Source organism: Meriones unguiculatus, chromosome 14 (assembly GCF_030254825.1).
Source record: "Meriones unguiculatus strain TT.TT164.6M chromosome 14, Bangor_MerUng_6.1, whole genome shotgun sequence".
NCBI classification, from domain to species: domain Eukaryota; kingdom Metazoa; phylum Chordata; class Mammalia; order Rodentia; family Muridae; genus Meriones; species Meriones unguiculatus.
In genome coordinates, this window is record NC_083361.1 from 55,525,701 (window position 1) to 55,550,743 (window position 25,043).

Below are 25,043 nucleotides of genomic sequence, written 5' to 3' on the forward strand. Positions count from 1 at the left end.
TTTGGTTCCACAAAAGCCTCTAACCCAATTTGCAGTCAACTGTGTCGGTGGTCATAAATTAGGTAGATGGTTATTACATTGGTGATGTCATTAATTCACACAAAACGTGAATTCGCCATGTAGCGATGATGTTTAGGCGGAATCAGAACTCACTGACTGACCGTGTACTGTGGGGTGTGGGCTGTGTCAGAGGCTTCTCGTCTACTAAGGGAGTGAGTCAGTCTAGTGAGGTTCACATGGTTTAGCTCTTACTTCAGGACCAGAGGTTGGGAAGTTAGCTCTGAATGTATTGCTGTTCGAGGATTTCGTACCTGCACATTGTGTATTCAGCTGTGCCCTCCCTCCCCTTCAGCCTCTCCCCTGCGTGTCCCACCACTATTCACTCATTGCTTTCTCTCTCTCTCTTCTTTAACCCCCTACATCTGCTTATGCTGCCAGCATGAGCAAGAGCATAGACCACTCAGTGGAGGGTGAGTCGCCTCTCAGGAGCCGCATCCCTGAAGAAAACTGACTTCCTCCCAGTGGCCATCAGCTACCAATAGCTATTTGGCTAGGGGTGGACCATTGTGACCCCCTCCCCCAGCCACGCTGGGATTTTGTCTGGTTTGATCTTGCGCATGCAAGGACATCTCCTGTGGGTTCATGTGTGCAACTGCCTTGTTAGGTCTAGAAAATACTAGTTTTTGTAGTCAGCTACTGCTTACTGGGAAAATGAAACACCCACTTCCTGATTACCCACTAAGGAATGAATAAAATCTATGAACTGTGTATACCTAGGAACGGTGATTTCCCTCTGCAGAAATTAGTCTTTGTTTAATGTGTGGGAGCTTTGTGGACAAGCCTCAGCTGGATTGTGGCAAATCAGTGTCTGCCTGGCAATCCTATCCAAACCCTGAATCCTCTGCAACACAGAACTGCAGACTCATGAGGCCAGGGGATCCTCGAGGTGAATGTCTCCTTGTCCTTGGGTTTTGTTTGGTTCTGTTTGCTTGCTGGCATATTTCTGTTCTGTTCAGGAGTCTCTCTCTGTTCTGAAAATTGTCTCTCCTCTGGTCAGTAGACTGATTCTGTGTGCCCCCAGAGAAAGCTGTCCTCACAGAAGCTTTGGGCCTGGCTCCGACGACATCCGCACAGTGCTGTCAGCGTGCCTGGGCTGTGTAGACACAGCAGTTGCCAGGCTTCACCGCAGGTCAGCTGGAGCAGTTGTCCTGGGGAGAAGTCTTAGCAAGGATCTCCAGGGTGCTCTCTGCATCCCAGGTGAGAGCACAGAGACAGCATCACACAGCATCTGCTGATGCTCTCTGTAGCACCAACCACCTTCTTGCTTCCACATCCCTTTCCTCCTGAGGTTCTTTCTTAATTGACCCACGGTGGTGCTGAAAACTGCTTGGCCTTCCTGGATCCCATTCCCTCGGCCACCCTGAGTTTGCAGGCTTTTTCTCTGCAGAGTCAACCAGCCAGTCACACGGTAGGCAGGTCTAGTCTCAGTATCTTCAACTGTTACCTTCTAGGACACCTTGGTCAATTGTAAAAAGCACAGGGACTAAAATAACCTATGACGGAATGTTGGAGAAGTATGGGACTGACCGACCGGCAGAGGCCTGGCAATGGAAGTCTCATATCAAATGCACAGATAAGGAATTGCGTTTGGCCATCTAATTGGCATGTAAGCACCTGTAGACGCACAGGTATCATACATGGATCCAGTCAAACCACTTGTACACAACCGGAAGCACGGATCCACATAACACCCCGGCACCCTTGAGCCATCTCCCCTATCTTACAAGCCTTGGCTTGGTGTGACTAGAAAGTATGGAAGCGCGAACAGAGCCAGAGACACCACAAGTGCCTAGATAGAACAGAACCCGTGGCTTTAGAGGATCGTGTGGCACCTCAGAACAGGACGCTCTTCACCCTGGGTGTTTCCTGCTGGAATGTGACGTTCCAGAGGTGAGCTGAGGACAGCGGGTGTCAGGAGGCTGTGCAGCTAGCTGACCTTGTATGTGTACTCAAGGACTTCCTGACTGCCGTGCTGCTCCAAACAAGAGGGATCTAACCCCTGGCCACACAGCCGATGGGGAGCAGGCAGAAGCATGTCTGGAGCAGAGGAGAGAGGAGGGGAGAGGCGGGTGGGGAAATGTTCTCATAACTGGAGTCGACACAGTTCAAATGAAAAGGAATTGTCTTGGCCCCAGAACAGGAAGGAAAGCAAACCGTAATCCAGATGTGGGAGGCGTGGAAGCTCGTCTGTAATTTGTATTAAGGAAGAACTGCCTGGTACAGTGTGAGGAATGCCGAGGGGACACAAGACAGTTCCGGGCTGGAAGGGAGCCTGCTAGGAGCCTTCGCAGTGTGCCTGGCTTGTGTGCTCCACCTAGGAGGTGGTGGGCATAGCACGCCGTCTACGGGCTAGCTTTATAAAGCAGGCTCTACAGGGACTCTGTGGAAATTCCATAACTATTTGGACATCCTGGGGGTGCTTTTATTCCAGATAGAATTAGGACAATTGGTTCCCTCAGAGCCTGGCCTTCTTGAGGGCTAAGATGGGGGAATCTTCTCCTAATAAGGTGTCTTGGGTCTGGTTGTGACATAGGGCTTTCTGGCAGGTTCTTCGATGCTCCCCTGACATCATCCCCATCTTCTAGTCAGCTTTCACAGTCCCTAGGAGGTTTATTTATCTGTCCTTCCTTAAAAAGGGTCATGATGGTGTTAGCTACCTGCAAGGACTTAGGTTTCCCTTGGAGGGGTGGGTCTCAGAGAAATTTGGGAGTATGCTTTTCTTTCTCTTACCCCTTCTCCCATCAAAGTCAGTGCCTAGCATCTGTTGTTGGATGCGGCTTCATTACGTAAATTCAGATAGATACACGACGTGCCTACCTCATTTCCTTTTCTGTATTTTCATTGATGTGTTAGTCCATATTTCAAACATTGCTCCTTAGAATCTCAGAGCTTTCCGCATAAATCAACCTGCCCTGACTTCTACGACATTTCAGCAGAGTTAGAATGCTCAACTGTCTAGAGGGTTCTCAGTATGGCTGGTACTGAAATGTCACCCCACACTTCCTCTTTTTCCTCCTCCCCCCTCCTCCAAGAGTCCTTGTATCCATCACATGATGGCGGTTTTGGATGGAGTTGCTGCCCTGATTAGAGTATCAAGGATACGTCTGTAAGTGGACTGCCAAAGACTCCATTTCCCTGCTGGTCACAGTGCAGTTGACCAGCAGTCATGACCAGTGGATCCTAAAAGGGGAAGTGAGGCAGGAATGGCCAGAAGTGGGAGATGCCTCAGGCAGCTGTGAGTGCAAGAGGACCAGACTCTCAGGAGGCAGTTTCAGTGAGACAGCTTGTTTAATGGAGGAGGGGATGAACAAAGGCTACTTAAACCTTTGGGGGATGGGTAGGGGCTCTGGGGGTGAGTACACATCCTTGGCTGGGACCAGGACACTGGGGATGACTAATTTGCTTAAGGAGAAATTCCAGGTGCTGCCAGGTATGACCTGATAAGGGGGCAGAAGAACTTTAACCTAGTCTCCAGACTACATGACCTCCTCCACGGGGCAAAGGTCAGGGCACAGGGCTACATGCACCAGGACGTGCAGGCCCAAGGTAGGAGAGGTAATTCTAATGCTGATCTCAGGATGAGATTTTTAGGGTTTGGACATGCTTGGACCCCACTCTTGCTCCCGTTTCCCTCAGTCCCATGGCTCCCTATCCCTGCTATGGCCTTCTTACTCTCTGGCTCCATTCTTCCCCATCCAGCATTCGGGGCTCCAGCATTCAGGGCTCCAGAGATACAACAGTACTTCCTTTGCCATCTCAACATGCAGCTTAGAGGCCTGTATGAGGAGAAGATACTTGTAGTCTCCGGGAAACCCATAGCCCTATCCTTGAAAGGACCTCGACCATAGCATTGCTCAGTGTTCCCAGACCAGGAGAGAGAGCAAACCACTGGAAAGCCCCTCTAGGAGCCCATCAGCAAGCCGCCCAGTGTAATCCCACCTGCATGCTGAGCAGTGTGAAACAACAGCAGTTAGCTAGATGTCATTCCTAGGATAGAAAACCCAGCTGGGAAAAGGCTCCTCTGACCTAGACTGTCAGTTCTGTAATAAGGCTATGAATGCCTCTGTATTGGTACCAGTCTTTTCCCCCAAGAATGATGTGTGTTTAATTATCTGTTGGAATGCCATGCCCAAAATGAAGTCATCCAAGATGGTGGTGTGCACAGATGGGAGGAGGGTTGAGTTTGGCTAAAAAGCCCCATCTGGAATCCCCTCACATAGCTCACTTCCATTAAAGACCCTGCCAGGAATTAGATGAGATCCAATTTTCTCATTAGATTGCCAAGGCTTCTGGCAGCTCCAGCTAAGTGGCTTTTCTCCTGCTTCTGGGAGCTAGAAGGGACTTCTAAAGCCACCTCAGCCTCATCTTCTAGGTGGCAAGGCCTTTTCCTTCCCACAGCTACAAGTGGTTAGGTGGAGACTTGGGTCAGAACCTAGCCTGCACAGGGAACAAAACTGGGCCATGGCCCTGTGAAATACATACCCTCGTGGTTCTTGACCTGTGGGTCGTGACCTCTTTGGGGGTCACATATCAAATATCCTGGATGACAGATATTCATATTATGATTCAAAACAGTAGCAAAATAATGATTATGAGTTAGCAATGAAATAATTTTACAGTTGGGAGTCACCACAACATTAGGAACTATGTTAAAAAGGTCAGATCATTAGAAAGGTTGAGAACTACTGACTTCGAAGGCCGTACTCCCGTGTGGTTTTTGGAATCTATAGAATAGGCGTATCCTCGCTTTATAAAGGGTAGGTCCCTTTCTCCCGACTGAAATACTTATGCTTGAAATGCCTACTACTGGCGTGAAGTTCTAAATCAGGTACCCACAGATACCTGCAGATGCTGACCTGGGATTTTGCTGCTGGTCTGTAGAAAGGTCCTTCCAGCCTCTTCTGACATGTGTAGGACAGAGTCACACCTCGTATGCAGCTGGTGACTTGATCATGTGGCAGAAAGTCCCAGTTGAAGGACCCAGAGTTCTGGAGAGATTCAAAATCACACGCTTTGTTGCTGACACCCTAGCAGAACATAGAAGTTGCCAGGAATCTAAGAGTGGTCTCCTGGGGAAGAAATAGCAATAAATGGATGAATAGAAATGAGGGAGTTTACCATTCTCTTCAAGTCACTGGAAGTATTAAGATTCAAGAGTCCATTTCATTCCACATAGCCACACTCCTGGGGTGCTAAGGAGGGGCTTATGTCAAGCAGAAACCTGTGATTCTATGAGATTTCCATTAAGCATGAGAGGGGGTGACAATGAGGTGGGTTGGTAGCTTTGAACCAAGTGGAGAAACATCAAGGTCCCTGGTGAGGCCAGTACTTGGAGGCAAATCAAGCATCCTTGATATGCCTAGTTCTAACCAGTTATGCACACCTCTTCTTGGAGCTCCCATCCACCCTCTCCCCTAGGGGTATATAACCTTTGTTCTCTGGAATTAAAGTTGAACTAGCCATCAACTGTCCCAGTGGTATGTGATCCCCGTATGGTTCTCACCAGCCATTCCCGGCTCGTTTTTTACTCCATGGCTGCTGGGAGGCATCCCCCAGGCAGAAGGAGAACCACATATTTTCACAGCTGAATTATGATGCTGAACTCTTGGATTTTGACAGTCTAGTTTGGAAACACTTTTGTTCAGGAAGACTTTGGGTTGCCTGTGAAATGGGCATCTCCCATGTAGAAAATGGAAGGAAGCAGGATTGTCTGCAACAGGGAATTAAATGTGAGACATCTCCTCAGAGTCCCCAGAGCAGTGACGTCTGCCTGTAGTGTTCCGGCCAGGGCTGGGAAAGCCATTGTTGCTGTCCCGCTCTACTCTGGTCACATATTCACTTATTTTGGGTTTGAAGGCAGAAGCTGAAGCCTGAGCCATGGTATTTTTCCTAGACAGTGGCATATTCCCCTCCCCAAAGCCAGTCCCATGGTCTCTCCTGTTAGTAACTATCCACAGAGGATATTTACTAAGCTAAAGTCAGCTTCTTTGCTTGCCCCAGGGCATCCTTTTATCTCCTCAGATGTTCCACCTGTTTATTTATGGTATAGAAGACCAGTGTAACCTCCAAATGCAGTGTGGAAATGTCTAGAATCGAGGATTAACAGTCAGCTCTGAAGGTCCAGTCTCTAAGCACTTCTGGCTGCAAACATGAATTGGACCATCTTTCCTGAGAAGCTGGGCTGCCCTTTGGAGGGTGAGCCTGTAACTGCTCAGCGTTCCTCTTCAGTAGTCCTTGTGCCTACAGCAAGTCACACAAAGGTGTTAGGAAATGTGTTTCCTTGTGTGAGGGAAAAGAGAACCCAAAAGGTGGGGTACCAAAGTGATCCCCGAAGAAAGCTCAAGAATCCTGACCTGGGCCCAACCCAAAGGGCCATGTTTTCAAACTTGTAGGCTTTCAAAGGGCTATAAATGCAAAGGGTACATTGTGGTTTGAAGGGCTAGCCCCTGGCTAGGGGGCTTCTTTCTATGACTTAATACATTGTGCTTCCTAGAACCTGCCTTTCTCTGCAGACATGCCAGCCCAGTGAGTCTGACCTGGTTTCCATGCAGCCTGGGGCTGCAGGATAAACCTGGTACCATTCGCAACTGAAGTACTGCAGAAAAGAGTCAACCAGTTGTTTCCAATGATTCTGGTTCTTGGCCAACCTTAGAAGACCACCAGAAAGAGTGACAAAACACAGTAATGTTTGATTGTGGTTCATTTTCATCCCAAGGCTTTAAAGGCAGTAGCACTTACATGCTTTAAAGACTGTAGCATTCACATTTTATAGAGAGGAAGATGGAGTCTAAGGATCCCTGGTAAGTAACACAGGGTTGTGAAGACTAAGACTAATCATACGCCTTACAGCTTGACAGGTGGCTTGACAGATCAACTAGATATGCAGGATGAAAGAAGTCTCACTTAGTGTATGCTTGAACAGGATCCATTTATGCTAGCACACGTGCCTCTCTTTTCTTTGCTGTTCTCCACAAATAGACATTACTAATTGATCCCAGGACCCTTTTCACTGAGTCCTAATTCACAGCCTCTTTAACTCTACAGTCAGCCACTGCCAGTCTATTTGGGTCAGAGATTGATTTGCCATGTTGTGTGGGAGGGGCTGAGACAGTGCATTCTTAGGTTGCAGGCTTCTCTCCAGCAGTGGAAGAGGAAGTGGTTATTCTGCTTTGCCCTTCCAACATTAAGCATCCCTGGGAAGCCTGTGCTCAGCATAGGAGATCTGTTTTAGGGACTTTAGTTGGACATGCACATGCGGTGGAGGGAAATGATGGAAGAAAGAGCCAGAAGAGCTCAGTGTTGGAGAGATACAGGGGCACAAACATTTGACACACTAGAGGCTGCCGGGACCCTCTCTACCTCACTTTAAGAGACAGAATCTCTCCTTGAACCTGGAGCTCACTGATTCACTGAGACTGGTCAGCAGGCCCCAGGGAGCCCTGTCTCCACTTCCCCAGCAAGAAGATTCCAGGTACCTGGGCTCCATGACACCTGGTTTTGATGTGTAAGGTGAAGATCCAGATTCTATTTGTGAAATGAGCAGGGTAGAGCTAGGGTTGTTGCTTCCTGGGCAAACGTTTGCTTAACATGCACTGAGGCCAAGACTCCATCTCAGGCAGGACCAAAAGCTGGGAGAGGAGAGGAGGGAGAGTGAAACAAGCCAAATAGAAGTTTTACACTACTCACTCCAAGTAGGAAAATGAAAACATAAGTCACAGGATGGCAAGATAAAAAGAAACCAAAGAAACGGAAAGCCTCATACCTATAGTCACTCCCAGTGTAAGTTACATAAATGCAGTAGTTAAAAGACATATGTTGACAGAATGTGTTTTAAAACGCTGCATACTCTTCACGCTGTATAAACCAGGGCTGATTAAGCTTGTGGCACCATTTTATCTGAGAATGTTTTATATAACTTTGGGCATACAGGTAGATCAAATATACAAACCAAGCATTTACAGTACATCATAAATTTGTTTAAAAATGATTCTTTGATATACATGTAATTTTACCATTTGTTAAAGATAAAGGGTCATTTACATAGTAATAAAATGAATGTGCTTGTTTCTCTTTACATAAATAAGCAGGTTTTGTTTGGATATTTGATACTGTAAAGCATAAACCCTTTTCAGAGTTGACTGATGTTTTGATTTTGCAGCCATCAATACTGGGAACACTGCTTTGTATAAGTCATAGTGTAAAACAGCAGACGTATGTTTAGGGGCATTTGAATAGTTGCTGGAAATTCTGTCTTAACCTGTTAGGTAGCCTTATTTTTTTAATTGAAACGTTTTCTTCTGGAGGGAGGAGGGATCTTCAAGGCTCAAGAAGCTTTATCCTGGGACCTACAACAACATGGGACCACGTAAAATGTGTTCTGTGAGGTAGTGGAATCAAACCACACATCAATAACAAAGACAACAGAAAAGCCTCCAAACACTTAGAAAATTGTTTAGAAATACGTCGATTAACCAAAAACTGATGGAAGTCAAAAACAGAATTGGAGCCTGAAGATATCTCATTTGGCAAAGGTTTTGATTTGTAAACATAAGCACATGGGTCAGAGCCCACAACCTCCGTTTTAAAAAAGCCAGTCATGGAGTCCAGCACTCAGCCTCCTATTCTCAGTACTGTGAAGAGTTAGGAATCTCTACATTGATTGCAACCCACTCCAAAAAGCAAAGACATGACATGGCAAGCATCACACAACAGGAGGATATGGAGGTGAGGAAGGAATCTATAGTGTATAGATTTGATCATATTTCTCAAAAATCATTTTTTAAAAAGTTGAATTTGTAGCTATAGATGTGTTTAACATGATATAAGCCATGCTACAATGAATATATCAAAATATGCTGCTACCTCATTACTATGCTCATTTCAAATTTGAACTTATTTTTTTTAAATTTATTTTGTGGATGTGTGCGTGTGAGCGAGCATGAGCATGCACATTGTACAATGCACATGAGGAGGTTAGAGGACGGTTTCTAGGGATCAGTTCTTGCCTTCCACCTGGTTGAGGTGGAATCCCTCTTCTTTCTCTTGCTACACAAGCTTATTCCAGGCTAGAGAATCTGCGAACTTTTAGCTGATTCTCCTGTCTCCACCTTCTATCTCAGGGTAGGAATATTGGGGTACAGGTGCATGTCACAGCATCCAGATCTTTGGGTGGAGTCCAAGGGCCAGACCCAGGTGGTCAGGTTTGAGTAGCTGATACTTTATGCACTTGAGCCATCTCTCTGGTCCCTGGACAGTTTTTATGCATTGGTTTAAAAACTTGAAGCTAATCTTGAAAACTTTAAATCAACTCGAAAAACATAAACTGAAACTATACAAATATCTTCAGACCAAGATGATTTCACTGAAGATTTTTTTTACCAAACACTCAAAGACTAATCATCAGGTTTATATAGTGTCTTACAGTAAACAGAAAAGGAAGAAACATTTTCCAATTAAATATAAGAAGCTGGCATTACTCTGAAATATACACAAGTATGTTTACCAAAATATACACACAAGTACAGCTCAATAGCTTCCAATAGAATTTTAGAAAATCAACTCCAGTTGTGTATGTGTGTGTGCATGCATGAATGTGTATATGTGAGAGAGAAAATGAATGGATGAATGAGTGAATGAATGAGTTAGTAAGTGAATGAGTGAATGAATGAATGAACAATGCAAAGCCATGACCAAGGAGATTTGTTTCAGGTATACATGTTGGTTTAATTTTAGTTCACTGATTTGTATGCTCTGTCAACAGCCTAATGAAAGAAGAGCATATCAGTTTATCAGTTGTAGACAATTCATTTGCCAATATATATAATTTCTATATTCTGTTCATGATAACAACCTACGTCATTTTGGGATCAAGGGAAGGTCCTCTTCTCTTCAAGAACATCACCCAAACAACCACAATGAATATGCTGAACAGATAAGACTTACCCTTTCTAAGTTGGAAAAAACATACACATTTGAGAAGATGCATACGGGATTTGTCTGGTGAAAATCACACGCCGATAAATACAGCAGAGGAGGCTTACGTTCTTGAAGAGGCACACTGTGTTCTGGGATTGAAGATTTCACATAGTAAAGATGCCTGAGTTGATCTGTAGGCTCAGTGCTGCCTCTTACCAAAATGTTAGCACAGTTTTTAGCAGATATAAACAAAGTGATTCTAAAACTCTCAAGGAAATCTATGGGCCCGAGAGTGGCCAAAACCGCATGAGAAAATGAAGACTAAAAGGGCAGAGGGCCCACTCCTGATTCTGACACTTCTTCTGGAGTTGAGGCATTCTCTAGAAGGAACAGGAACACAGTTTAGTGCGTAGCGTGGAACCCAGAAATAGATTCACATAAATATACCCAGTTTTTAACAGAAATACAAAAGCCACTTAGTGCAGGTTATCAAGTAAATAGCCTTTTCATCAAATAAATTGCTGCAAAATTTGGACATCCATTGATGAAGTAAAAAGAACCTTGACCTAAATGTCATACTTTCCCCAAAAAACTTAACTCAGAATGAATTATGAGCATCCGTGCAAAAATATTAAACTTCCAGAAAATAAGGCATGAGGAAAGTCTAGAAGCTGTGGCTGGGCACAGCATTCTTTGGCTTTCACAGAACGCCATCCAAGCAAAAGAAAGGGTTGGAAGTACCAGTGTGAAAAGCTGTGCTGTGTGAAAGGCCCTCTTAATGGCATTTAAAGACATGTTACAGGAAAACCTACACTATTCAGTAAAAACAAATGTCAGTAAACTGTAAACAGTCCTGAGAACATGCTGAAAAGGCATGGAGCGGCATTTCAGAGAAGAGGACATGTGGATAAAGAAAAGTGCTTGAGGAATGTCAGCCTCACTAATGGGGAAGCACAGACTCAGTCCATGACATGTTAGCACCACATACCACCAGATGGCTAAAGAAAGAAGAGTGACAGCAGGTGCTGGCCAGGCTGCAGATTAGTGGGTCCCTCCCGCATCGCTGGTGAAAATGCAAAGTGCCAGAGCGCTACAAAACAGTTAGGAGATTTGTTTTAAAACTAAAACGTCTCAAGTTCTCAGGAGAAAGAAGCAGGAAGATCAGGAGTTCAAGGCCATCCTTGGCTACACAGCTAGTTCAGGGTCAGTCTGTAACACACGAGACCCATTCTCAAGCCCTGGAGCTTACCAAATGGCCAAGTGGTTACAGTTTTGTACATTCACCCAGAGAACTAACAAACCTTCACCTAGAAACTTTCACGTGCAAGTTTAAGCAGCTGTCTTCATAATTGCCCTTAAACTAAAACTACCTAATCCTCTAACAGGTAGACAGTTAAATTGTGGTTCATCCATTTCCTGGACTACTACCTAGCAATTAGCATGAATTCTAGACACATAGGACAACTTAACTGAACCTCAAATTATGCTGAATAAAAAAGCTCCCCTTCAGAGGAACACACACTACATGATTCCATTCATGTAACCCCTGTACATTAGCATCATTGTAAAGATAGAGGGGTTGGCGGTTGTTAGGGCTTCAGGGCCAAGAGAGAGTGTGGCTAATAAGCCCATAAGGGAGAAGTCGGTTGATAACAATACAGTCAAGCTTTTTGATTGGGTTGGTAATTACCTAGGGATACATGTGTTCAAATTGTAATCAACTAGAGCCAGGTACCCAACAGAGCACACGACTTACTAGAAAGTCAGAATGGGTTCTGTGGGATGTGCCAGTTTCAAACTTCAGGTCTTCAGGATACTGTGGCTATATAAGATGTTGTCACCAGGGAAGGAAGAACCTTCAATGTGATTTTATTTTCAAATTTTGTTGAAGTTATGAAAATGAAACGTGTGAATTTTATTTTTGAATTTTGTTGAATCTATTTCATATTGAAGAATTTTTTAAAAAAGAAAATAATGGCCTTGAGGGACTATCCAGGCCACACCTCACACTAACTAGTGATTTCTGTAGGCTGGAGGAGGTGGGAATCTGTGTTTTTCAAAATTCATTAGGTGACTCCCACATGCAGCCACATTCGTGATTCTGTGATCATTGCTGTGAGTGGCTGTCATGATCATTGTCATCCTGCCCTCATGGCGACAGCAAGACTTACAGAGCTTTTGCTCTGTGCCCCTCTGTGTGAAGCGCTTAACGTCTGCCATCATATCTAACCATCAGCAGTAATTGCTGTTCCTCATTCACTGCCATGGTCTGGACTTCTCCCAGTGTGGACCTGTTGAACCCTGATGAATGATCCTGAAGGTGTAGAAAGTAGATCCTCCTCATTGCACCCAGTGGTGCTTGGTTCCCTTTGGAGGTGAGTCTAGATTAGCACGGGCTTTTGGCTCATTGCCCAAAGCCTTTTTGACTATTCCCCATAGATCCTTGAAGGTAGAGAGGAAGGCATTGTCTGCTGTGTTCATGCTTCTGAGTTGGGTGCTCATTTTGCAGAAGTAGGTTGGAGGGAGTGGACAGCGACCATTGGAAAGCCTTTTTAATTGTGGTCTTTTCCGACTCAGCCAGCCATTGACACATATCAACACAGCTCATGGGAAACACAGCATGCAAGGCTTTGCTGGACACACTGAGGGCTATGGTTTGAATAGGGTCTGATGGAAGGTGCTCAGGTCATGGGGGTGGGTATCCATGCCCTTCTCAAGGAATGGTTCACCCGGGCTTTCTTTGCTATATTCTGCACGCACCGATTTCTGTCTTCTTCCACCCTGAGTTGAAGATGCTGGAGCCCGAACAAGAGGAGTCTTCCCTGTCTTGGACTTTTTGGCTTTCAAAATGGTGAGCCCAAGTACACCACTGTTCATTGTAAATTAGCTAGTCTCAGTTTCTCACATCAGAAAACCAAGACACTTAGGTTACTTAGGAAGACGTTATAACAGAGGACCGTCCTGTGTGAGTTCGTAGGTTCTGTTTGGTCTAGCAGCAGGGTCTACAAAACAATCACAAGTCAGGCTGAAGTCTGGCAGGTGGCTGTGTTATCATTTTGGGTTCCTGGGTCAATCTCTTACATAACTTTATGTGTCCTGACAAAGAAAAGTTTTGTCTGCCAAAATAGATGTTTATATGCCCATGACATTGCCAGGAGCAAATTTGCCTTAGAAATGGAGGATAAAGGACAGAGGAGAAGCAAAGGAAATGTCTCCAGCCATGATACATGCTCCAGAGGCACAGTTCAAGCAGACAGGTGTCACTCACTCACTGATGTGACAGCTAAGTTACTGATTTTATAGGATCCAGAACCAAGTGACAAAAGCAACCAACATTCAGAGGGGACCAAGTCTTGTAAGGTCACTGCTGAGGTTAGTCTTCATCACACATTTTTCTCATTGGTCCTTCCAGTCAGCCACTGATCTGTCCTCAGTTTCCCTAAGTGGTTGAAGCATTGGTTTTATTTTCTTGAAGAATTCAACCTTCTCCTGATGGTATCAAAATGGAGAGGGGGTAGTATTTGTTGACATGAGGTCCCTTTCCTGCCTGTAGTAAAACCTCACTGACATTTCACCTGGGTGGAAGGAAAACCTTTTGGCCCTATTGAGTGAAGAGAGATGGCCAGAGGTAAGGGTAGGAGGCCATTCTGTCAGAGCAGGGAGTCCCTGCCTCTTTGGAGTTGTCGGACTTAGTTCTAACCCCTCTGTCAACCCATACTGACAGACATTTAAATCAGGGCCAGCATCAAGGTTATATTGAAGGGAGAAAAGGACAGAGACGGTGTGGTCCCCTTGGACTTTGATTCCCACTCCACCGCACAAGCAGAGCTGAGTCCCGAGGGGGTGGCGGTGGCATGTAGCTTCAGCTCGAGGGAGCTCTGCAGGCAGAGGTGATGAGACACGGGGCATCGTGTTCTCTGCTGTGTTGACCCTGGAAGTGGCTCGTTTGGGGCTTCCTAGGACCTCCGTGTATCAACCCCGGGAGGCTTTTTGTCTGGAACACCTTTTCTATCTCTGATGAGACTTTGTGGGCAGGGTCTCTTTCCTGTTTTAATAACCCATTATCAGCTACAAAGTTGCTTCTAGTAAAAATATCAATTATCGCTTATGCAAGACTTGGCATTACTTGAAACCGCATTCCACCCTCAGAACACCATAGTTGCTTTGAGCCAAATTCAGAGAGGGTTTGAGGACAACTTGTGTACACAATCATTAAGTCAGCCAAAAGAATATATTTTTATCCTGTAAGTTGAATGCCAGCTAAGCAGTAATGATTACTGCAAGAAGCTGGAGTTTATACTAGGGAAAGTGGAGATTTTTTTTTTTAAGTGTTAAAAAGTATTGCACAAAGCAGGGAGAATATAAACTTCCCAAACGTTCAAATGCATGGAAATGTCAGAAACAAGCCCTTGGCTTAAATTTTTTATATTTATTTTATTTTATGTGCATGGACATTTTTACTGCACATATATGTGTGTGCTTTAATAATACGCCTGGTGCCTGGGAAGGTCAGGTGAAGAGTATTGGATCACCTGGCACTGGAGTTACAGACAAGCCACGATGAAGGTGCTGGGAATTAAACCCAGGTCCTCTGCAAGAGCAACAAGTACTCTTAACTACCAGGCCAAACTCACAAGCCCCTAGCCCTTTGTTTTTGAAAAATTATGGCTTTATTCAATGTCCAAGTTTCTCAAACGGTGTCTAGTCACAAGCTTGTAAATCCATGTGCCTCAAGCTACCTCAGGCAAGGATCAAAAAAAGTACCGTGTGTGTGACCATGGTTCGTATGGATGTTTCACACAGGGACGTGAAGGTGAAGCTTCCACAGTTTGTGGAGGGCACACTGTGTGATAATGTTTGCACAGCCATAGAATCGCCCCGTGATGCATTTCTCAGATTGTTCCTGGTCCTGAAGCCAGCAGCACGGGGAAGCATTTAGTCGTTGATCGGTGGTATGATCATCATTTCTTAGACAGTCTCGCCTCAGAGCAGAGGTGAAGAGAGATTTGGACCTTGGATTTTTGAGTGTGTCCAGAATAGATCAACATGAATGCCATCTCCCAGCCTCACCCAAAAGGCTGGCTTTCTGGTTAGAGAAAGGTCGTTGTGGCTAATCAACATAAAGTATGCTTCAGTGTGACTATCAACTGGCCCACATTAGGGCAATGGTCTTCAGACTCGTAGGGGTATGAGGACTGCATGGGAACATGTGAGAATCCAAATGTTGAAGTCATGCTTCATGCCAATGGAGGCAGAGATTTGGACTGTGGGGACAAGATACCAGTGTTTCTTCAGGCTTTCTAGAAGAGTCCACAGTGGAACCACATTTGAAAGTCAGTGCTTTATAAAAACTGAAATTGGTCTTACTTGGCCTTCTTCTTATTCTAAAATTTGATTTTCAAAACCTGTCCTGTCACCCTGGTTTTAAGTTGCATATAGGTTGGCTATAAACTGCTTTGAGCCTGTAATGTGCATTTATGTTGATAAATGATTAAGTGCTGCTTGATCTCACTGTGAACCAGCCTCTGGAAATGGACTACCCCACCCCAATTTCACACTCATGTTTTTATATCATGGGTCTTCTTTGTCTGGGGATGGGCTGCTCCCTAACTCTGTGACAGAGAGGACAGAACAACAGAACAGCCCAAAAGTAAAAACACTGTGTTCTTGAGAACAGCTAGGAGGTGAACTATTTCCAGCAGAGGTTACTATTGTTTATTCCATGATACAAAAGTGCCTGCAGTGGGGAAAGAGAGGTAAAAAGTTCAGCCATGGGGAGCTCATCCATGGAGGGAAAGCTCTCAAGTTGGTTTCTGCTGGGCGTTCTGAGCACCCAAATTGATGATATTTTGCTATCTTGTCTGGTTAGCTGGTTGGCTGGCTGGCTGGTTATCTATCTATCTATCTATCTATCTATCTATCTATCTAGACAGCTATATATTTAATAAACTCACTGGTTGACAGCCACAAGAAAGGGGACCACATAGAACAAAGCCTTGAAGGAACACAGCACGCACCCCACTCCCCCCCCCCCCCTTGGAACTGTGGCTTATCTTTTGACCTGTATAACCTTGAGGGTTTTTTCCCCTGGATTCTGTGGTGAGAGGACTCTGGGATACACCCAGCTACTTCAGGAATATAGACAAAGAGAACATATAGGTAAATGTAGGTAAACCCTTTAAGAGACTTTCTGCAATCTAGCCAGGCTGCTGCCTGTTCCACCAGTTTGCCAATACTTACCGGCTCCTCTGTGTGGTCAGCTCTGGGTCAGGCTGTCAGAAGTTTCTGAACTGTTGAGATACAAAAACAGAATGACAAGTCTTGTCCTTTGGGGTGACTCTAACAGTCATAAAGAGAGGGACTGTGGTGGTCAGATATCAGGGCCACCCCCCCACCCCTGAAGGATGGAGAGCCACTTTAAAGAGGAAAAGACCTGTAAACTGGCCTCAGAGTGGGAGTGGGCTCCACATGAACCAAAGGCATGACACAAAAGCCCTGGCTGGACACAGACGTGTTGTTTGAATCCTGGGAACCCTGAAAAGGGCTGGGGTTGCTCTCTGCCCTTTGACAGTCATTTCACAGCCCTGGAAGGTGCTGGATGGATTATATATTCCGGTTCCCACTTCCTCTCCATCTCCCTGTCAAGATGGAAAAAGCAGAATCCAAATAATGAGTCCATAAAGCCCCCCTGATGGTTGGTTTCAAAAAAAGGCAAGGGGGTGATAGTCATTAGGAACAGGAAGTCTCCTGTCCTCAGGATAGCTACTGCCTAGAGCATCCTGTGCCCTTTGATGTCTCCAACAGGCCTTTGAACTTTGGGAGGCAGCAGGTTCTCCCTTTCTGCAGCCCCTCCTGCTGTTAGCTAATTCCCCCCCACTTCACTGGCCTTTGAAGAAAGAGACAGGAAATGCTCGGCCTGGCTTCCCATGCCCATTAAAGGCTGCACCACTGAGGAGCTCAGAGTCTAGAAGGTAGAGATGGCAGGGGGTCTGGTTCTATCTTATGCCCCTTGCTAGCCTTTAGATTCCTACCTAACATTCTGAGTTTTGTGTAACTAATAAATCAACAAGCCCCTTTCCCATTGGCTGCGAGATCTAGCAGTTACTAATGTCAAGGTGGGGGTTAAATCTAAGCTTCTTGGAAATCAAAGTTGCTAGATTTAGGTGGACTTGAAACTCATCAAGGATAGTTCAAAATCAGTTTATCATAACCATGCTGGAGATGGCTGCCCCGTGTTTACTCAGGGATGAGGAAGTTGAGCTGCAGAGGTGTTGCTGACTAGGAGAGGGGACAGATCCACCATGCTGTGTCCTTTCTTTGTACCTATTTTTCTCCATCTCGACATAATTAGTTGAAGTTTTGCTAAGGAGTTAAAGGCCTTCTTGCTATAAGTGTCTTATACGTATATGCAAATGCAAGACAAAAACACGTGTGCACAGATCTAGACATGACTCACACACCTCATGTCTTCTGTTATTTCATTACTCATTCACAGAGATGGTATGCATTACGCATATATTATCCATTTTTCCCTCCATGATATTACCCAGTATAGCAAGTGACACAAACACCACTACGCTATTGATCCATCTGATGGAGCGGCAGTGCTACTGAGCGCCTCTCCACGTGCTCTTCATGCTCTTCATCCCACCTCTAGTATTCATTCCCCAAGCTGGCCAAGGCAGCTTTGAGGAAATGCCAGACTTGTCTCCTGTTCCCTTTCATCAGAATCCAAAAGCTTTTGAAGGACAGGTTGGCTCAGAGATGGCTGAATCCAAAGCTTCCAACATGGCAGCTGCACCCCTAGCTGTCTAGAACCCCTAGCTGTCTCCTCAGTGGACCTGAGTGGTGTGGTGCATTGTGGGAGTTCTTCTTGACTCCCTCTATGGTGTGCCTTGAGATTCCTTGTATCAAATCCAGAAGAGGTGTGCTGTTTTGTTTAAGATAAGATCCTTCCAAAGCTATTCAGTTATTATCGTGTCTGACATATGTGACGAGAGGCCCATCTGTGCCCTCGACCTCACAGTCATTTAGAGTTAAAATGACTGCGTGCCTAATGCCACACATTTTCGTTAAATATAATGTTGCCAGAAATAATACATGCCCTGGGACACAAACCTAAAATAACATGGAATTTTCAATCAGGTAATCTTTAATTTAAACTAAAAATAACCTAAACAGTAGTTTATACAAACCTCAAGTACCAGGATATCCGCCCATTGCCAGTTCATCTAACTGTAAACTTATGAGACACTTAGTATTGGAATGTTTCAAACCAGATCAAGTGTGAGCCATATTAGACATGAGCCCCAGAAAGCCAGAATCCCACTCTTGGCTGCCCTGCTGACTAGAACATTCCTTTGGGAAGGCCGCTGCTGAGGGCCCGCAGAGGGAAATGCCTACAGCAAGAGTCCTGCTCCTGGAGAGACAGATGCTATCAAGAGCATGGCTTGTGGACAGCACCATCGGCTTCTCTTGAGTGCTTGTATCACAATCCTGTGTGTCTCCTGAGGGACCAGGGTCCCTGGCCAGGACCATCTGATAATGAGGGGCAAGGAACCTCTTTTCATTTGTAACTGACTTAATCACCATAGGAGGTGATGAGGTCCAGGGTGTAACCTCCCATCCTGGTAGAGACCAAGGGACCATTTTTTTCTCTGTGATAGTCCCAAACAATATCCTTGCTTAAAAACCCATCTACTGTCAACTCTATGTTTATGCACTTACGCACCACACAACAGCAACAAAGAAAACACCAGGACAGAATTTAATCTAGGAAAACGATCAGCTTTCCTATCCTCTTTTATGACTCATCTGTCCATCACCTGCACCAGTCACTTCACATCATCTCTTCTACCTTTCCTGTTCTCCTTTCTAGATACTATCTTCTACCTGCATGTTCATTTTTTACACACATCTTACAGACTAAGATCTGGATATAAGAGAGAACATGTGGTTTTTTTCCGTATGAGATTGTATGACCTCACTTAATATTATACATTTTAAGTCCACTCACCATTCATTTTCCTGAAAATTTTGTGGTTTCAAATTTCTTTAGAGCTAAATATTCTATTTTACATGTTTCCATCGTCTGTTCTTCTGTTGGAGAACAAATAGGTTGGCTTTTTTTTTTTTTTTTTTTTTTTTTTGCTTTGCTTTGCTTTTATGAATAAGTGAATAAAAGCAACAGTAACATGGCTGTATAAATACTTCTATGGTCAGATATGGGTTTCTCTGGGTATGTGCCCCAGAATGAAATAACTGGGCCAAATAGTATAATTATCCATATAGAAGTTCACTGAGATGAATAAACTTTGGGTCGGGCTAATCTCTCTGTGTGATTTGAGAGTATTCATACAAAGTATTCGTACTTATTTTCTGTTGCCCACCAAAAAGAAAAAGAACTTACTAAAAACAGAAAAGACAGAAGCGTTGCATTGAAAGAAAGATAAAACTCACTTTAAACATCCAAATGACCACAGGAATGTATCTGAATTGTTCTCACTATATAGGATTATTCAATCATTTCCTAGGCCTCCCTTTGACACCCACCTAGGTAGATGGAGATTATTCAACAAGAGATGCTTCTCATCCTGTGAGCTGCCTGCCTCTATATGAAATTAGCACAACTATCACACAGTGAGGTATCTGCTATTTCAGGCACATTATGCAGTATCAAAGAGGGAATCCATTTGGTAAGTATTTGTTGGAGTTTGCTAGAGGCCAGCACTGTGGAGAAGCTGTGCTGAGGGCTGGGTTAGGTAGGAGGAGGCGAACTCCTAGGAGAAGCTCTGTAAAGAACACTGCTGTGAAGCACAGGCCAGCAGCAGCAGGAGAAAGCAGCGCTGGCTCTTCAGGTCCAACATTACCTGGGGAACTGGTCCAGCTGGAGAAACATCAAAAAATTATACTTAGGTGATACAAACAATTTAACTTAAACTTTATAAAACACGTATACTGTGTTACAGTTTAGTAAAAATGTTTCACTATATTATAAACAGTTCTTGTTCGTTTGGCAGTTTTGTTGTTGTTTGGGGGGCCAGTTTTGTGATTGAGGAAAAAGTCTTTCCACTAAGGGTACCTGCCAAATGGGACTCACTATAGGCTTCTTGCTCCTAGGATACTCCTAAAGCAAGTGTGAACCTTGTCTCCTCCCCTTCCCTTTACACTTGCCTTGTTCTTTTTTCCCCTTTCCTTTCTCTCATTGAACCCAAGGACCTATGGATGCTAAGCCAGTGTTCTACCACCAGGCAACCTCGGCAGCCACTCTAGTGTCTTTCATATACATATTTCTATAGGTAGCAGGAAGGTAAGGGCTCTTTTGAAGCAGTCCGGGGCCAGATGTGTATGATTTATTCTTCACCCTTTATTGTGCGCATGCCCATAGAACATGGCAGCCATGTATTTTAGTTACCAGCCAAATTAGTTCTCATGAAAACAACTTTACCTTTACTCCCATATTTCATTGATTAATACAGCCTGAAATCCCACGTATGAACTGAGGTAATGGGTATCACTGGCAATACAGTAAACCATCTCCAGCTGGGAAGAACAGATGGATAAACCATGCTAGCCCAAGACCCAGGATGTCTGAGCACCAAGCAGTATGTTCTCCAGAGGGTGTGGCTTTGGCTGGAGTCAGGCCAAGGTAACATCTACACACACGGTAGCAGTGGCTAATAGGAATGTAAAAAGGATGAGGCAGCATCCTGGGGAGACCTCATCCTGGGGGTGCGAGCAGAAGTATATTGAGAGGCAAGCAGGGAGCTGGGGCTCAGAGAGAGCAGTTAGTACCCCTCATTATCATTATCTCTGCTACCAGAGATAAACATCTTTTTGTTTTGTTTTTGTTTTTCCCCCCGAGTCATGGTGTTTTTCTGCATAGCCTTGTCTGTCCTGGACTTGCTTTGTAGACCAGGCTGGCCTTGAACCCACAGAGATCCACCTGCCTCTGCCTCCCCAGAGTGCTGGGATCACAGGCCTGCGCCACCCTAGGGATGATGTCTTTTGTCCATCATGATCAGGTACATTTCGTGGCACTTGAGAAACATCTAATATTTTTGAATGAATCAAAAATGCGTGATTTTATTTTTTCCTTGTAATTATTAACTGCCCTCCTCCAAAAAAATAAAAAAATAAAAAATAAAAGGGCATAAGGGCTTCCTCGAGTGCACTGGGTTTCTTTCCTGGAAATCCTTATCGTCAAGCTGTGGACAAGCCATTGTCTTCAGCTCAGCTCACCAGTGTGGACACATGGATAAACCACGGGCATTGTTTAGGTCAGAGTTTGCTCAGACCCCCACCTAGAAGTACCTCCCAGTGTCCCTGAGGTGCAGTTGACAAGGAAGGTGAGAGGCTGATGAGGCAAGAGGGTCATTCTGCATCTTCTCTCCTGTTTCTCGTGGACGAGGACATTTTTCAGCTAACAAGCAAAAATATGGAGAGTTGTGAAAGATAACAAAGACATAATTGTTCTTGAGTTCAAGGCCTTGAAGCCACAGTCTGCAGTAACTCAGTCTCTGATGTTTTCCACTGGCTCTCAGCATTGTGTGGTTTGTTTCTAATGAGTACAAAACTTTAGGCCATTTAATGATCTGTGAGATATCAAGTCAGATCATCAGAAGGTTGGACTTTATTAACTGGCATGTTTAAGTATCATGCTTAAAAATTCATTCATTCGTTCACTCATTATTAATGTTGTTTTGCTCAGTTTTCATACACTCTGTAATCAAACCAACTCAGTTTCTGTACAAACTCCTGGCTATGGTCTGTGGTGTAAGATTATCACCCTATTTACATCACTTGGTGTATTTTAAACTTGATCTAAGCTTGACCCGGGACCTAGAAATAAGGCACAGCACCCCACACTCTTTCTCTTTCTCTTTGAACAGTCTGGGAATGAACCATGACGATGACCACTCGTCCTGTGCTGGCAGGTCGCACATCATGTCGGGAGAGTGGGTAAAAGGCCGGAACCCCAGTGACCTCTCTTGGTCCTCCTGTAGTCGAGATGACCTCGAGAACTTTCTCAAGTAAGTCCTTGTGTCATTCTGTAACACCAACCACAGGAAGTGTTTCTGAGACACCAAAAGATGGGCAACTCCACAAGGGTGAGACGTGAACCTTTGGATGGACCCTCATCTGGCTTGGAAGGTGGTCAGTGTGGAGTGTAATGGGCAAAGGCCTTTTCCTGAGGTTGCACCTGCTATGGTGTTGGGTGTCCAGTAGGGGATCATTAAATGACTGGTTGAATGAAACAATAACCCAGTGACTCTGCCAATCTGTGACCATGAATGTCCCTCCATAGGGACAACTTGGCTACTATAGAACTGAGGACCTGCTGCTTGCTAACGCTGTTTCCTTTGATGGAAGTAAATTTGCTGGGGGATGGGTTTACACACTTCCCTCCTTAATGGGGGAAAGGGTGTACATCTCTCATTAGCCTATCACTTCTCAGAGAACGTCTGTATTTCTTAATTCTCAGATTTCTGTGGAACAGCTTCCAATCTGGTTTTAGACCCTTGTTTAAGTGAGCATACCCATGGTACCTGTTGGTCCCTGTTGCCCGATCTTAGGTCTGTATTTACATTGTTGTTTTATGGGTTCTGATCATTTTCCCACTTTATTGTGTTAATCCACAATCCACATGAAGAGGAAATAGAAGTGAGTAAGTGGGTTTTGGTGGGTAGAGTTTGACAGGCCAGCTCTAATACCCAGGGAAAGTGGGCTAAAATAGTTAAAGGGTCTTCTACCTGTTCCCTGTGGATGGAAAAGCTATTTAGTAAATAGGCTGAGAAATGAATGTACTGGTTTTAAGGTAGTTTACTTCCACTGAGTGCTGTAATCACAGACTCCTAATAAAATGTCGTAAGCCACTTTGTGTTATTTCATCTCTCCCAGAGTGACATTTACTCAGGTGCATAGTACTGGTTCCACTGGTGACAAATGGCTTCTGAATGAGCCTAGAAGCTGTGGACTAGCCTCAGGTGTGTGTGTGTATGTGTGTGTGTGTGTGTGTGTGTGTGTGTGTGTGTACACAGAGAGAGCGTGCAATATATGCATGCATTAAGCTCCTTACTTAAGGGGCTTGGACAAGTGTCTGGTTTCATCTGCCTTGCTGTAAGGATAGAAAATAAAAGCATTGAGCACTTTATCTCCTAACAGGCCCCTCTGGGGAATGTATCTCCTATTGTAAATGAGCATTCCCCCCCTAGTTGAAATCTGGAAGCTCTAGGCAGAGAGAGCCCTGGCCTGCCTTCTGTGAGAGCAGGATAGGTATGGTCAAGTGAGATACCAAAAATGGCATACTTGCTTTGGTCCAGCAATCCCACAAAGAGATGCCATCCTATCAAAAAAAACACCACTTTGAACTGTTTAAAATAAAAGTCTAAACTTGTATTCGTAACTCCTTTTGCTCAAAGTCTTATTCCAAGGCGATTCACGGTATGCTAATATCAAAAAGAATTTCATCAATCTCTCCTAAGAAAGTCCACTTCTTTCATCAGAGCAGTTCCTAGAGTTCTACCAAGTGGTCCATTCTACATTGTTTTCAGAAGAGGAGAGACCCACATTTATCCATCTAGTAAAAGAACGCACACACACCAAAAGGGTAATCCCAGTGCCCAGTGCTGAGGGCCATTGTCCCATTAATCATCCGAGGTACAGCCTTCTCAGAGACTGACAACTCTGAACAAAGATGGGGCTAGTACATTCGGAGACTGATCTGCTTCTTGGCTTTTTCAGATCCAAAGTCAGTACCTGCTTACTGATCACTGACCCCAGGAGCCAGCATGCCTTGCGCCTTCCACACAAGCTGCCAGGCATGCACTACAGCGCCAATGAGCAGTGCCAGATCCTGTTTGGCACCAATGCTACTTTCTGCAGAAACATGGAGGTAAGCCCCCAGGGAAGGGCAGCCTTAGGAAGGTGAGCAAGCCCCTCTGCAGTTCTGGATTCTGCGGGAGGTCATGGGTGTCTCAGACATCAACACGCATGTGACCCTTTATCCACATAGGCATGAGGGCATATGCACGTGCACACATCCTCACAGGCACTTGCACAGGTGTGCCCCACATAACAACCATGAAAACACACCACACACACTTTGGCAAGCATCTGTCCATTCACAGCCCTGCACGTGGATCGCTCTGAAGGGGGTGTTTTGAGGCTACAGACACCAGTAGCCTGGTGTTTTAGCATGCAATCTTTAAGACAAAGGAAATCCAGTCAGACAGCTTAGAAAGGGAGTGACATCACATGATTTCAAACCCTGCCCAGCTAAGGAAGAGAGCTAAAAACTAGTCCACATTGGAGGATGTCAGATGGAGACCATTTAGTAAGTAACAAATTAATTTTGGAATAATGAAAATCAATAAACAGCACTTACCAATCAGTGCCCATATGGTGGATCCTAAAGCCCTGGCCTGCATGAGCCCTACTAGCCCTTATTAGAACTCCCTTAATCTACCTCTAGCTTAGTCAAACTCAGTTCCCATCCCAAATGATTTGATTAGTATGTTGCTAACGGCGTGAGGACTTGGAGCCAAGTATACTCACCCCTCCAGTGCAGACTTGTTCACTACAGTGAGGCCTGTGGCTTGGTCAGTTCTATGTATAAAAAGTGCCAGGAGGGATTTTGCTCCTGTGCACACATAGTTTTAAGTTTTAATGTTAACCAAGTTTTAGAAATGACATTCAGATAATAGAAATACAAAACTGTTCATTACTCAAAAGCCACAGCCATTATCAACAACAACAACAACAAAACTGACATATATGCAAAGAAGAAAAAAATGCATTCATGTTGAGGGAGACTCAATAAAAACTGACCAGGAAATGATGTAGATAGTATAATTACCCACATCAAGGACATTAGAATAACAATCATAATACTAGGATATATTAAATGCATGCATGGATTATGGAAGTGGTATCTACTTGGGACTTCTTAGATGAAGGCTCTCCTAGGCAAGACTGATGGCTAATTAGACATCATTAGAGAGGGAGTTAGTAAGTTTGAACACAAAGCAACCAAAACTATTTAAAAATGAAATACCAAGAGAAAAAGA

The 25,043-nt window shown here is 44.6% G+C and overlaps 1 protein-coding gene across 2 annotated transcripts in view; it reads left to right on the forward strand.

Moving 5' to 3' along the window:
* Positions 1 to 25,043, forward strand: part of Adamts17 (ADAM metallopeptidase with thrombospondin type 1 motif 17) — a 299,178-nt gene that overhangs the window by 138,357 nt on the left and 135,778 nt on the right. For both annotated transcript variants that reach the window (XM_060367298.1, XM_060367300.1), the window contains exons 9-10: positions 21,867 to 22,007; positions 23,719 to 23,869. In XM_060367298.1, coding sequence (XP_060223281.1) covers positions 21,867 to 22,007; positions 23,719 to 23,869 — 292 coding nt within the window. The remainder of the gene's footprint in view (positions 1 to 21,866; positions 22,008 to 23,718; positions 23,870 to 25,043) is intronic.